Source organism: Heptranchias perlo, chromosome 18, assembly GCF_035084215.1.
Source record: "Heptranchias perlo isolate sHepPer1 chromosome 18, sHepPer1.hap1, whole genome shotgun sequence".
NCBI lineage: Eukaryota > Metazoa > Chordata > Chondrichthyes > Hexanchiformes > Hexanchidae > Heptranchias > Heptranchias perlo.
In genome coordinates this window covers 34,230,108-34,245,439 of record NC_090342.1, presented here as the reverse complement: position 1 = coordinate 34,245,439, position 15,332 = coordinate 34,230,108, and the positions used below count along the sequence as shown (strand labels likewise).

The 15,332-nt window shown below is 39.8% G+C and overlaps 1 protein-coding gene across 6 annotated transcripts in view; it reads left to right on the top strand.

Moving 5' to 3' along the window:
- LOC137334751 (protein kinase C and casein kinase substrate in neurons protein 2-like) overlaps window positions 1-15,332 on the top strand; it is a 135,203-nt gene that overhangs the window by 91,907 nt on the left and 27,964 nt on the right. For 5 of the 6 annotated variants that reach the window (XM_067999680.1, XM_067999682.1, XM_067999678.1 and 2 more), the window contains exons 2-3: window positions 6,117-6,236; window positions 14,869-15,025. In XM_067999680.1, the coding sequence (XP_067855781.1) occupies window positions 6,183-6,236; window positions 14,869-15,025 (211 nt within the window). In that variant the 5' untranslated portion in view covers window positions 6,117-6,182. The remainder of the gene's footprint in view (window positions 1-6,116; window positions 6,237-14,868; window positions 15,026-15,332) is intronic. The other variant, XM_067999683.1, reaches the window with a different exon arrangement.

The window sequence follows — 15,332 nt, the reverse complement described above, 5'->3', positions numbered from 1 at the left end:
ATGCAGGAGTGTAGTCAGCCTAGATTACATGCTCAGATCCTGGAGTGGGGCTTGAACCTACCACCTTCAGTCTCAAAGGTGATTGTGCTACCATTGAGCCGAGTTGACATTGAAACAGGGAAAAATACGTCAACGGCAAAATGGAAGAAAAGTTAGAGGCCCTGCTCCGCCTAGCATCTCCCATCATAGCACCCTCATGTTACCTGACCCCCAGAAAAGGAGTTAGATTCTGGACAACTACATGTTTATCTTTGCACAAGTAACTTCTGGAAAGTCACCTCTTTTGTTAATTGAAAGCTTTAAGGCAGCTTTTTTGCCTTTTCCCTTCTGATTTAAATAACTTCCTGTTAACTGATGCACTTTAAAAAAGAAGAAAATTTGGCCAGTTTCAAAATGTAATATTTCCCATGCCCCCTGTCTCGAACAAACTTGATATTTTCATAGTTGGTAATTCTATGACTTGGATTTGGTTAGATGTCAAAATCCCTTTTCTTCAAAGATTGATCTTCTTTGAAATCCCACCCTAGTAGACAAGTAGAGATGGTCCCAAGTTGATTAAAATTAATTTGATTGGCAAAAGTTTCAGCTTTATTCTAATTCTCAGTGAATTACATTAACCTGTAAAAATGTTACCATATAGATTGGAATGTTCAGCACTAAAGACTAAAGTCTTTGTCAATATAAATAGAAACTGAAAATGCTGGTAATACACAGCAGGTACTTCAGCATCCATAAGGAGAAAAGACAGGGTAACATTTTGCATGTAGGCACTGCATCAGAACTGGAATCTGGAAGCCCTCTTATCAAGGTTTCCAGTTCTGATGTAGGACCTACCGCTAAATTTAAATCTGTATTTTCTCTTTACCGATTCTGATGGACCTGCTGTATACTTCCAGCATTTTCTATTATATTTAGGATTTCTGACCCTTGCAATTTTTTCTTTTGTATTTTGTTACTATTTCAAAATGGCAAATGATTTCTGGTCACTTGAGCTAGGGTGTTTTTTTTAACTGATGTGACACATAAACTTCTAAGTCAGAATTCAAGCTATGTATTTTTTTCCATTCTTGTCTGGAGTTCCATTTGAACAAGACTTATCTATAATTCCTGCTCCAATAATGGCAACAGGAAGGAGGTGATGTAAGGTGAAGTGGAAACTAACAATAATACAGCAGGATAATGGCCATCATTGTTCTTCACAGATCAACCTATAAGAGGATGGCATGTTTAAATGTTTTGAGCTTGAGGCAGTTTTGTAACATGTACCCCATTTTGTTCTTTTTAACCCATTTACTGGTACAAATCTCCTTCATGATTTTGCTTTTATGGTATGATTTTGGGTTGGGGATTCAACTCCAGTATTTTTAAAACTAAACTGTTTCTGAATTTATAATGGGTGTTACTACTGTGTGGACTGTCTGCTGATCGCCATGTCTAATAGCTTCACCTATCTTGAATGTTTAATGAAGAACTAGTTGAATTCCCACGGAGTTGCACAGTGGGGTGGGGGTGGGGGATAGTGAACTAAAACAGGCCTCATTATCTTAGTTGAGTGGCTTGATTCCAAATGCTACGATTAACTGCTGGTGGGGGGGGAGAGGGAGAGGGGGAGGGGTCAAATTTGGTTCCCACAGACTACTCTATTCTGCTTAGGGTGGTGGTGGGGGTGTGTGCGGGGGGCTGATATTGGCAGCATAAATTTTCCCAGCTCTGGGTTATTCATTCTGTTGAGGGGTGTGGGAAAAGGAGTTGAATTGCTTGCCCTTTTGTCTGTTCATGGAGGGGGTGGCTGCCAATTTCCAACATGTCTTGTGCAATCAGGGAATAGGTGCTACAATACAAGTCTGAGGTTATCCACATGACAATAATACTGTCTTGGATTGTTTGCAGGGAAGCTAGGGGGAATAGTTTGGTGATTTATGGCAGCAAATTGCTTTCTGGCCATCTGAAACAGAGAAGTAGGGATTAAACGAGTCATTTTCAGGTTGGCAGGCTGTAACTAGTAGGTTGCTGCAAGGATCGGTGCTGAGGCCTCAGCTATTTACAATCTATATTAATGACTGAGATGAAGGGACCGAGTGTAATGTATCCAAGTTTGCTGACGATACAAAGCTAGGTGGGAAAGTAAGCTGTGAGGAGGACACAATCTGCAAAGGGATATAGACAGGTTAAGTGAATGGGCAAGAAGGTGGCAGATGGAGTATAATGTGGGCAAATGTGAGGTTATTCTCTTTGGTAGGAAGAATAGAAAAGCAGAATATTTTCTAAATGGTGAAAAACTATTAAATGTTCAGAGAGATTTGAGTGTCCTTGTACAAGAAACACAAAGTTAGCATGCAGATACAGCAAGCAATTAGGAAGGCAAATGGTATGTTGGCCTTTATTGCAAGGGTGTTGGAGTACAAGAGTAAGGAAGTCTTGCTACAATTGTACAGGGCTTTGGTGAGACCACACCTGGAGTACTGCATACAGTTTTGGTCCCCTTATCTGAGGAAGGATATACTTGCCTTGTAGGTGGTGCAACGAAATTGATTCCTGGGATGAGAGGGTTGTCCTGTGAGGAGAGATTAGATAGAATGGGCCGCTAGTCTCTGGAATTTAGAAGAATGAGAGGTGATCTTATTGAAACATACAGGATTCTGAGGGGGCTTGACAAGGTAGATGCTGAGAGGTTGTTTCCCCTGGCTGGAGAGTCTAGAACTAGGGGGCGTAGTCTCAGATTATTCAGTTCCCTTTAAAAGGCCATGATTGAATCTGCCTCAACTACACCCTCTGGCAGTGCATTCCAGATCCTAACCACTTGCTGTGTTTAAAAAAAAGTTTTTCCTCATGTCACCTTTGGTTCTTTTGCCAGTCACCTTAAATCCATGTCCTCTGGTTCTTGACCATTCCGCCAATGGGAACATTTTCTCTCTATCTACTCTGTATAGACCCTTCATGATTTTGAATACCTCTATCAAATCTCCTCTCAACCTTCTTTGTTCCAAGGAGAACAACCCCAGCTTCTCCAGTCTATCCACGTAACCAAAGTCCCTCATCCCTGGAATCATTCTCATAAATTTCTTCTGTGCCCTTTCTAAGGCCTTCACATCCTTCCTAAAGTGCGGTGCCCAGAACTGGGCATGATACTCCAGTTGTGGCCAAACCAGGTTCTTCATGACATCCTTGCTTTTGTACTCTATGCCTCTATTTATAAAGCCCAGGATCCCGTATGCTTTTTTAACTGCTTTCTCAACCTGCCCTGCCACCTTCAATGATTTGTTCCATACGCCCCGAGGGTGTATATAGAGTCGTTGAGTATATTCAAGGCTGAGATAGATAAATTTTTGGACTCTAGGGGAATCACAGGATATGGGGATCGGGCGGGAAAGTGGAGTTGAGGGCAAAGATCACCATGATCTTATTGAATGGTGGAGCAGGCTCGTGGGCCATATGTCCTACTCCTGCTCCTGATGTTCTAAAGCATTGTCTACATGTTATACTTAGCATACAGGTTCTTAAAAATCTGACATGGTACTACGTAATTTGAATTCCAGTGGTGATCACATTTTGCTGTAGAGCCACATATTATGATCCTATGTGAAGTGCTCACATTTTTCTATTGTTACATGACAGGCATTTAACGCTGTAAATACCAGTCACAGCATCACTTACAGGTGTTTCAGGTACTGGAGGTAAATGTTGGAATTTTTAAGTAGGTTTTCCCATTGACAAAACCTGACATAGAAATTTTCAATACATTTTGAGATGGAAAGTTGTGACCCAGTCAACATTTTTAATATGTAATTGGATTGACATAAAAACATAATTTGGAAATTGTAGACTTTGATATGGATTTGGAGAGTGCCATATCACAGATGACATAGACTTGAAAATCTATCAGGCGTGGTTCCATCAGAATATGTGTATTCAATAAATTGAAGGTTCCTGTTAAAGGGATAGAGCAAGGGAGTAAACAGAATCGATGTGCAGGGTCACTTGGATTGAGTCTCAACGTGTACTGATTGAGATCCAGCTTGTTAAGCCTGCAATCCTTAGGTTTAAAATTCCAAATACTGGGTATATACCTTTTCAGTTCTGTGATCATATTTAGTAGTAAAGATAGGAAAGAGGAATCAGAAACCGTTCTTGCCGTACTAAGCAGACTTCCTGTCAACCAGCATAGAAATCATAGACCTTCCTGTCCCTCCAGCTGAAGAAGTGTGTTGAGGTGGAAGGCAGTGTACGTGTGCATACAAAAGAGGTGACGTACAGCCTCCCGATGTTTTATTGATAAGTACAGTGCCTAAGGCATACAGAATGATTACCTAAAGTACTGACTGACTGACTATACCATAGAACTGTACAAGTCTGAGATGAGAAGATAAAAATTAGAGAGAAAAGCCCTTTTTTAAAAACAAAAGTGGGGATAAAAAATGTAAGAGCCTTGGTGTTTTTTGCACTAATGTAACAGCAAGTAATGTGGAAAATTCAGGATATAGAATTTTTATACAATTGGATAGATTGAATTGTTCAACATCTTTCATTGTTTGCAGAAATATATTGAAAAATGAAGAAATCTCCATGTTGTACAAAACATTAATTTATCAAAATGGAGCAACTTGTACTCTGCAGTTGCACTGTCCACTTGATTCATTGATGCCTCTCTCATCTCTTAGAGTTCAAGACCCACTCCTGGATTTCAGCATACAATTTAGGCTGACACCCAATTTAGTACTGAGGGCTGCATTGTTGGAGATGTCATCCTTTTGGATGAGACAGTAATCCAAAGTCCTATCTGCCTGTTCTGATGGTCAAATGGATATTTAACATCTCATGGTACTATTTAAAGAAAAGCAGGGAATCCTGACCAATGCTCTTGCACCACCAAAAACAGATTACTAGTTTACGTAATTCCTTTTTGTAGGATCTTGCTATGTGGAAAATGGTTGCTGCGTTTGCCAAAGCAATTCATTGTAAATGATGTGCTTTGAGATGCTTGAGAAATATAAGGTGCAGTTTAAATAGACGTTCTTATTTTTTGCAGTTGACTTGAAAGGCTTTTAAATAGTGAACATTTTGTTGAGTCCTCTGAGGCTAACCATTTTGAGTCTGGAGCCTGTTTAGCTACATAAACCCTTGTTTTTACCCAAAGCAAATTGTATTCATGAGCAAATCAATTTTTAGTAGCGCATCTCCAGTGGCAATGCTCGTTGATAGTCTGGGATCTGGAGCATAGTTGTGATGTTTCGCTGCTAACCTGGCTTGTTTTTTTTTAAGTCCATTGTTCAAGTGCTGCTTGTGGGGAAGTGGTCTAAATAAGCAAATCTAGTTACTTGTAGCTGCTGAGGTCAATCGAGGGCAATTGTAACTGCTTGTAAATTTCAGGCTCTAAATCAATATGGCTTTCTTTTTAAAGATTGTTTTGCATCTGTAACAAAGTGTGATGTCTCAACTATAATAGATGTATACTAGATGCAAGCCTTTATGTTTGGATGATTCTGTTTGTTTGTGTGTGTGTGTGCCATTTAATCTTTTTTTCTGGTTTTGAACCTGGCCAGATATAAGAACATAAGAAATAGGAGCAGGAGTAGGCCAATCAGCCCCTCGAGCCTGCTCCGCCATTCAATAAGATCATGGCTGATCTGATCCTAACCTCAAATTTAAATTCATGTCCAATTTCCTGCCCGCTCCCCGTAACCCCTAATTCCCTTTACTTCTAAGAAACTGTCTATTTTTGTTTTAAATTTATTTATATGCTGGACCATCCGTGTTATCTGGAGCTGTATTTTGCAGCCTCTGCGTCATAGGCTGGTGGATGTATAGTTTGTGGTGGCAGCTGCAGTATGATGAACACAAACTGAGCCTCAAGGCTATAGCAAAGCCCTAGCTCCTAACAATTACAAGAATTTCTGACAGCATAAGATTTCAAAACTAGAGAATGAGGCTTTGTGTCATAAATCTGCCTTTACCATCTGAAGGGAACGTGTTTACTTTCTGATGTTCAAGTAACTCCAGCTTTGCTTAGGAGATGATGAGAATTTCTTCGTCAGATTTGCTAGAAAAGTGATGTAATTAATTACTCTGTTGCTTTGTGCGATGTTTCCATTAATACCTATTTTTCTCTATCTTTTTAGTTTTTGAAGATCTCTAATTGCCAGTTCTGGTAAACAGTGAACTGCAGGAATACCCTAAGCGCAACCATGTCATATGACGATTCAGGTGTGATTGAGGCCCCCAGTGATAGCTTCTGGGAGGTATGGTTGAACTGCTACCTTCCTTTCAATTTATCCTACAATTTTTCCTACATTTTGAGTTGTCTGGTCTAGTTTGTAAAATTTGTGTATCAAAGCTATACAATTTTTTCTTTCATAATTTGTAGTGCTTGGTTACGTGTGTTTAGAAAATAATGAATAGGACAAGCAAAACCTTCATTAATTACCAGCATTGCACTGGATAAGGGTTTCATACCAAGATTTGTGCACCAAAAGGATTTATGCCTTTCAGAGAAAAATTTCAACTGCTTAGGTTGTAGAGGAGCTCCCAAAACGTCACTGAGGCAACTTTATGGCTGTTTCCTTCTCAATTGGCATCAGTCTGAAATTGTAATTTTAAACTTTTAAACCTCAGATATTTTTCTCCTCAGTTTTATTGAGTAGATTTGTAGCCATATGTGCACAGAGTGAACCACATTTTTAGATTTACATTTTTCTCCTTTTCTCTTCCCCTGTTGGAGAACAGTATTGTGTTGGTCTAATCTAACGGTGCCAAAATGATGGAAGTGAAAATTCCATTGTGGCATCATAAGGTAGCCTGGTGGTACATCATAATAGCCCAGAAAATGCTGGAAAAACAATGGCGAGTTCATGGTGCTCGGCATTATTAATTCCTAAAAAATCCAGCAATTTGTGGTGAAGAAGAGATACGCCATGAGTTCCAATTTTCCACAAATTGTTGGACGATTTGCACCACTCTGCCGTTAGCCTCGACAAAACCGAAAAAATTGCAACCTCGTCATGAGCCTCTCCATTGAAATTGATAGCATGTCATGAAATTACTGGATTTGCGACATAATGCGAATTAATCTCGCCGCTGCCATTTAGGGCTAGTAATTCATGTGGTAAGGACCCTGTTAATGACGTGATTTATGGTCCTGACACTCCTGCCCTCCCTGGTCCACAAAGAAACCATAATAAATTTGTAAAAAACTTACATTGATGGGCCTCTTCTGGCCCTGGAACCATCTGCCGCCAGCTATCCTGGGCGGGTCTGGCACTAAGCGAGAGTTGCGCAACTGCATGTTAAAATTGCGTCGGGGTACTTTTTGCGTCCTAGGACCAAAACCTTTGGGGCCATCACCTGTCTGGAGCGAGCGTCTCACACATCTCCTGAAATCTGAGTTAAATTGGCAACGTGCAGGAGTGCAGCACGCACAGGGAGGTATTACTCTGACCCTAGTTTGAGCCCCCCGCATGCCCTGTTCTCAAAGGACTGCAGCAACATCCAATCAATGCACACCATTACAGCTACACCTGGCCAGCACAGCGCCATCTGATGATGAGATACTGAAATTACTTTCTACAAATGCACCACATCATTTTTGGCACTTTATCACCCATCACCAATCAAGCTCACCATATCCCAGTCCTCCAACCTGAACTTGCCATATTGCACTTTCTCACCTGCACTCACCATATCCTGTTCCCAACTCAACTACAAAATTTCTTGGTCCCAAAACAGACCTCAACAGCTACCGTTGACCTCTGCTCTCCTGGCCTGAGGGGGTAGGGGGAATGAACCAAGAAGTTCTCTTCTGTGATCGCTATCCAGCTACCCTTGCTGAAATTATACATTTCTGGTTGTTGGGTAAGGACATCATTGTTTTGACTGTGATGACCCTATAGTTGAATAAACTGATGACACTGACCGTCAGTGTTTAAACCTGAATAATCGTCATGTGGGTCTTCCAGTGCCTGTCCCCATTCTCAGAATTTGACTGCTGTTCTTCTTGATGCATTCTCTGTAGCCATCTTTTGATTCATGTTTCAATGCTAGCTGGAAAAAAAAAATCAAATCACAAAAAACAAATTTTGAAGAATTTCTGAAAGTTTGCTTTGAATATAACCAAATTTGGGTAAATTGAAAATTGTAATCTACTAACATCACTAGGGTAAGAAATAGTGAAGAGAAGTATATTAGAATTAATAGGTGAGAGAAAGCATCAAGAAGTTAGATTGAAGTATTAAAAAATTGATACAAATGCAGAGAAAACAACTCCAACTGCCTGATGGACTGAGGCAAAGCAATCTCAATAATAAATACCAGTTATATTACAGCAGTAATTAATACTTAAAATAGATTTGAAGGACAATGATTTTTTTTGTGGAAATTTAAATAACAAAACTATATTAATAAAAATGATCACTAAACATGTTTGCATAACTTTACTTGGGTGCCAATCAGTATGTTGATTTGAAACTTACTAGAAGTCATTAAAGCAACAGTTTCCTCTTAGCTGAAAAGAATGGAAACCACTCAGTTGGAGGAAACTTCAACAAACACTTTCATCTTCTGAAGGTACATGGAAAGTTTTTAATTATATGATATTACCGGAGGTACAACTTTGACCTTTTTAAATGGCATATGCATTTCCAGTACTTTGATGTGTACTTGCATCCCTGCTGCTAGAGCATATTTCATTTACTGCTGTCTGATCAAGGTCTAGGTTACCAGCCAAGTTTGATATCAGATACAATAGTTAAATGATCACATATACATGAAAAGAGAAGATGCAGGAAAACATCACAGTTAATTTCCCAAATTCCTGGTCTGCATTGCTGGATCTCATTTAAAAAAAAACAGCAGGTTCAGCAGAATTTAGCTGCAGTGATATTTCAAAGAGCAGTTTTAGCATTGTGAAAGACTTCATTCTGTAAATATATATCATTGTAAATGTGAAGCTTATGGTAATAATTACATTGCAACAAAGTGTTGAGAAATGCATGTTAATATAAAATACCATGTGTTTTTCAACACCATGTAGATCGTTCAGAATTGGCCTTCATGTTTTAATCAGTATTATGAAGAGCTAAATTTGTCTTGCAACTAGCATCATCTGGAAATAGTACACTGGTGAAAATGTTCAATTGCTTCATTCCATATTTGGCAAGACTTCAGACAAGTTAAAACAGTTGGTGGAGTGTTATTAACCTTGAAAAAGAAATCAAGACCTCATTTGATATACAGCAAGTAAAACCTTGTTTGCACACAGTTTTTTTTTAGCCTTGGATCAATACAGTCCTACCCAGTAATGACAGCTCTAAGATAAGAACAGAAGAATGGTAGAAATATTCAGAAAATCCATCAGCATCAAAAAAAGAAAACATAATTTTAAGTTTTGAATATCGTTCTAACAAAGAGTCAGCACCCGAAATGTTAAAAGCCAAGATAGGTGCGAAAGGCAGAATGACCTCCCTCTGTGCTGTAAAATTTGATGAACCAAGGTTATGTGAGGTGATTTTTTTTTCAGCAACTAGTTACTTGACAGGTGGAGTTTACAGTGTAAACAGGAGCTTGCATATTCCTTCCTGGGTAGCTGAATGAATTCCTTTGTGGACAGTAGCACACAAAATCATGACTGCTTTAATCAGTCTTGTCCTTTCTGCTGAAGAGAGGTGAAACTGCAAAACAAAAACGTAGGAAATATTTGAGATAAAAGGAAGGAATCTTAACTGCTGAAAATGCACGGCAGATGAATTAGCATCTGACGGAGAAAGAAAAGCTAACATTTCAGGGGTGACCCTTTCCCTGAACTGTTCTAATGAAAGGTCACACCCAAAATGTCGACCTTTATTGCTCTTTTGGCTGCTAATCAACCTGCAGCACATTTTAAGCATTTTCAGCATTTTTTTAATTAAATATTTTATAAATTCACCAGATGCTGCTATTGTATGTTTTTTGTGTGGATGGTCGATTGCTCATCTGATTTCTTCCATTTTCTCCCCTCTTCTGAATGAACTGACATAGTGGGGCTTCACTGGTGCCAGCACCCTCCAGTACCTCACCCAAAAGGCCATTCTTCATGTGTGAGCCTGGACCGTGAGTGCCATAAACAATTCTACCATGGAGGGGCAATACAGCCAAACCCAATCTTACCTTCCTAGGGCATCCATTACCCAATAGGAGTCACTGGTTGGCAAACAGGAACCCTAACTGATTACCTCACTCTATCACTTTCCAGAGATGCCGAAGCTAGTTGCAGTGCACTTTTTGCTACCCTGGCTGGGACTAGCTAATTCAGAACGGAATGGAGATCAAACCTGGGACCTCATAGCCTACGTAACTCAATATCAATCATAATTTATCAAAAATTGATAGAGGGAGAAAATAGAATATGAGAGTAAACTAGCAAGAAATATAAAAACAGATTGTAAGAGCTTCTCCAAGTATGTAAAAAGGAAGAGAGTAGCAAAAGTAAATGTGGGTCCCTTAAAGGCTGAGACAGGAGAAATTATAATTGAAAATAAGGAAATGGCAGAGATATTAAACAAGTATTTTGTATCTGTCTTCACCGTAGAAGATGCAAAAAGTGTACCAATAATAGTGGGGAACCAAGGGTCCAATGAGAGTGAGGAACTTAAAATAATTAAAAGAAAAAGTACTGGAGAAATTAAAGGGGACTAAAAGCCGACAAATTCCCTGGACCTGATGGACTACATCCTAGGGTTCTAAAAGAGGTGGCTGCAGAGATAGTGGATGCATTAGTTGTGATCTTCCAAAATTCCCTAGATTCTAGAACAGTCCCAGTGGATTGGAAGGTAGCAAATGTAACACCGCTATTCAAGAAAGGAGGGAGAGAGAAAGCAGGGAACTACAGGCGAGTTAGCCTGACATCAGTTGTCGGAAAAGGCAGTAGTAACAGGGCACTTAGAAAATCATAACATGATTAGGCAGAGTCAGCATGGTTTTATGAAAGGGAAAGTGTGTTTGACAAATCTATTAGAGTTTTTTGAGGATGTAACTAGCAGGGTAGATAAAGGGGAACCAGTGGATGTAGTATATTTGGATTTTTAAAGGCATTTGATAAGGTCCCACACAGGTTGTTAGGCATGAGAAGGACTCATGGGGTTGGGTGTAATAATATATTAGCATAGATAGAGGATTGGTTAATGGACAAAAAACAGAGTAGGAATAAATGGGTCATTTTTAGGTTGGCAGGCTGTAACTAGTGGGGTGCCATAAGGATCAATGCATGGGCCACAGCTATTTACAGTCTATACTAATGACTTAGATGAAGGGACCAAGTGTAATTTCTCCAAGTTTGCTGACAATACAAAGCTAGGTGGGAAAGTAAGCTGTGAGGAGGACACAATGAGTCTGCAAAGGGATATAGACTGGTTAAGTGAGTGGGCAGGAAGATGGAAGATGGAGTATAATGTAGGGAAATGTGAGGTTATTCACTTTGGTAGGAAGAATAAAAAAACAGAATATTTTTTAAATGGTGAGAAACTTTTAAATGTTGGTGTTCAGAGAGATTTGGGTGTCCTTGTCCACGAAATACAGAAAGTTAACACGCAGGTACAGCAAGCAATTCGGAAGGCAAATGGTATGTTGGCCTTTATTGCAAGGAAGTTGGAATACAAGAGTAAGGAAGTCTTGCCAGAATTGTACAGGGCTTTGGTGAGACCACACCTGGAGTACTGTATACGGTTTTGATCTCCTTACCTAAGGAAGGATATACTTGCCTTAGAGGCGGTGCAACAAAAGTTCACCAGATTGATTCCTGGGATGAGAGGGTTGTCCTATGAGGAGAGATTGAGAAGAATGGGCCTATATTCTCTGGAGTTTAAAAGAATGAGAGGTGATCTCATTGAAACGTATCAAATTCTTAGAGGGCTTGACAGGGTAGCTGCTGAGAGGTTGTTTCCCCTGGCTGGAGACTTTAGAACTAGGGGGCATAGTATCAGGATAAGGGCAGGGCAATTTAGGACTAAGATACGGAGGAATTTCTTCACTCCAAAGTTTGTGAATCCTTGGCATTCTCCACCCCAGATTGCTTGGATGCTCAGCCGTTGAGTACATTCAAGACTGAGATCGATAGATTTTTGGACTCTAAGGGAAACAAGGGATATAGGAGTCGGATGGGAAAGTGGAGTTGAGGTCAAAGATCAGCCATGATCTTATTAAATGATAGACCAGGCTCAAGGGGTCATATGGCCTACTCCTGCTCTTATTTCTTATGTTCTTATACCACATCAGATGTTGCATTGGTGGAGCTGAATTACATAACTTAATCCTTTAATTTTTGCTGTTTATCTAGGAACATAGGAACAGGAATAGGCCATTCAGCCCCTCGTGCCTGCTCTGCCATTTGATAAGATCATGGCTGATCTGTGATCTAACTCCATATACCTGCCTTTGGCCCATATCCCTTAATACCTTTGGTTGCCAAAAAGCTATCTATCTCAGATTTAAATTTAGCAATTGAGCTAGTATCAATTGCCGTTTGCGGAAGAGAGTTCCAAACTTCTACCACTCTTTGTGTTTTCTAATCTCACTCCTGAAAGGTCTGGCTCTAATTTTTAGACTGTGCCCCCTACTCCTAAAATCCCCAACCAGCGGAAATAGTTTCTCTCTATCCACCCTATCTGTTCCCCTTAATATCTTATAAACTTCGATCAGATCACCCCTTAACCTTCGAAACTCTAGTCAATACAACCCCAATTTGTGTAATCTTTCCTCGTAACTTAACCCTCGAAGTCCGGGTATCATTCTAGTAAACCTACGCTGCACTCCCTCCAAGGCCAATATGTCCTTCCGAAGGTGCGGTGCCCAGAACTGCTCACAGTACTCCAGGTGCAGTCTAACCAGGGTTTTGTATAGCTGCAGCATAACTTCTGCCCCCTTGTACTCTAGTCCTCTAGATATGAAGGCCAGCATTCCATTTGCCTTATTGATTATTTTCTGCACCTGTTCATGACACTTCAATGATCTATGTACCTGAACCCCTAAGTCCCTTTGGACGTCCACTGTTTTTAACTTTTTACCATTTAGAAAGTACCCTGTTCTATCCTTTTTTGATCCAAAGTGGATGACCACACATTTGTCTACATTGAATTCCATTTGCCACAATCTTGCCCATTCACCTAATCTATCAATATCGCTTTGTAATTTTATGTTTTCATCTACACTGCTTATAATGCCACCAATCTTTGTGTCATCGGCAAACTTAGATATGAGACTTTCTATGCCTTCATCTAAGTCGTTAATAAATATTGTGAATAATTGAGGCCCCAAGACAGATCCCTGCGGGACTCCACTAGTCACATCCTGCCAATGTGAGTACCTTCCCATTATCCCTACTCTCTGTCGCCTTTCGCTCAGCCAACTTCCTAACCAAGTCCGTACTTTTCCCTCGATTCCATGGGCTTCTATCTTAGCTAACAGTCTCTTATGTGGGACCTTATCAAATGCCTTCTGGAAGTCCATATAAATAACATCCATTGACATTCCCCTGTCCACTACTTTAGTCACCTCTTCAAAAAATTCAATCAGGTTTGTCAGGCACGACCTACCTTTCACAAATCCATGCTGGCTCTCTCTGATTAACTGGAAATTCTCGAGGTGTTCAGTCACTCTATCCTTAATTATAGACTCCAACATTTTCCCCACAACAGATGTTAGGCTAACTGGTCTATAATTCCCCGGTTTCCCTCTCTCTCCTTTCTTAAAAAGCGGAGTGACATGTGCAATTTTCCAATCTAGAGGGACACTTCCTGAATCTGGAGAACTTTGAAAGATTATAGTTAGGGCATCCGCAATGTGCTCACCTACTTCCTTTAAAACCCTGGGATGGAAACCATCTGGTCCTGGGGATTTGTCGCTCTTCAGTGCTATTATTTTCTTCATTACTGTTGTTTTACTTATGTTCATTTTATCTAGTCACTGTCCCCGAGTCTATGCTTTCCTTCACCCTCCCTCACGCCCTAGTAATTCATCAGAATTATTTTCTGCAAACAAAGCAATAACACTTAGAGACACTTAAATAAGATTAACATTATTACTGCTGATAAGGCAGCAAACTGTTATTGGTAATGTTCATTGTAGCTCATCTTTTAATCTACCAAAATATTTTGAAAGGTCATTTAAAAGCAACTCTATCAAATTAAAGAATTGCGTCAAAGTACTCTAGAAAAGAGTGTTTGTTGGACACAAATCAATAGCATTCATACAAAATGATTGATAAAACCAGGGTTTAAAATACAATGTATATATAATAATTCATAAAAATTCTGTCATGTTTATTCCTTTGTGATAGCCCAGTTAACTACATTGCACTGTTTGCGGGATTTGTTGCTGAGATGTTGAACCGAGGCCCTGTCTGCCCCCTCAGGTGTCCGTAAAAGCTCCCATGGCACTATTCGAAGAACAGCAGCCAAGTTGTGCACAGCAATATGATAATGACCAGCTAATCTGTTTTTTTTAATGATGATAGTTGAAGGATAAAAATTGGCCAGAAAACCGGGAAGAACTCCCCTACTCTTCTTTGAAATATTTCCATTGAATCTGCTATGTCCACCTGAGAAGGCAGATGGGGCCTCTGTTTAACGTCTCATCCGAAAGATGGAAGTGCAGCACTCCCTTGGTACTGAACTGGAATGTCAGTCTAGATTATGTGCCCAAGTCTCTGGAGTAGGTATTGATCCCACAACCTTCTGATTCAAGAGACAAGAGTGCTGCCACTGAGCCAAGGCTGACACATTAAAGTACTAACTTGATGCAATTGGCGGTTTAATTTTCATTGCAATTAATTTGCTGCACAGCAAAATATTGCTAACATCCATAATTTTTATTTAACGCTAATAACCTATTTTCCCTTGATGTGTATAGGTTGGGAACTACAAGCGCACTGTGAAGCGTATTGATGATGGCCACAAACTCTGTAATGACCTCATGAATTGCCTTCATGAGCGTGCTCGGATAGAGAAGAGTTATGCTCAGCAACTTACAGAATGGGCCAAGAGATGGAAACAGCTGTTAGAGAAAGGTAAAGGTTGAATTTCTGCAATATCATTATTTACATCCAAAGACCATGAAAAGGCTTTATTTGTCAATTACTTCCAAATTTCTTGGTTTGAAAGATTTGTCATTTGAAGGTAGAACAGTCAAGGTTTTACAGATTTAGTTTCCTGAAATCTCTCTCTCAACTTCTGTAAATATGCGATGAAGGCTAAATTAGGAATCAACATTGCTTCAAAATGTTCTGTTTTCCCTATGATTTGTATAAAAGTATTATGCAGTGGATTTGAATGGTACTATAAAGGCTTTTCAGCAATTTTGAGGATTCTCACCAT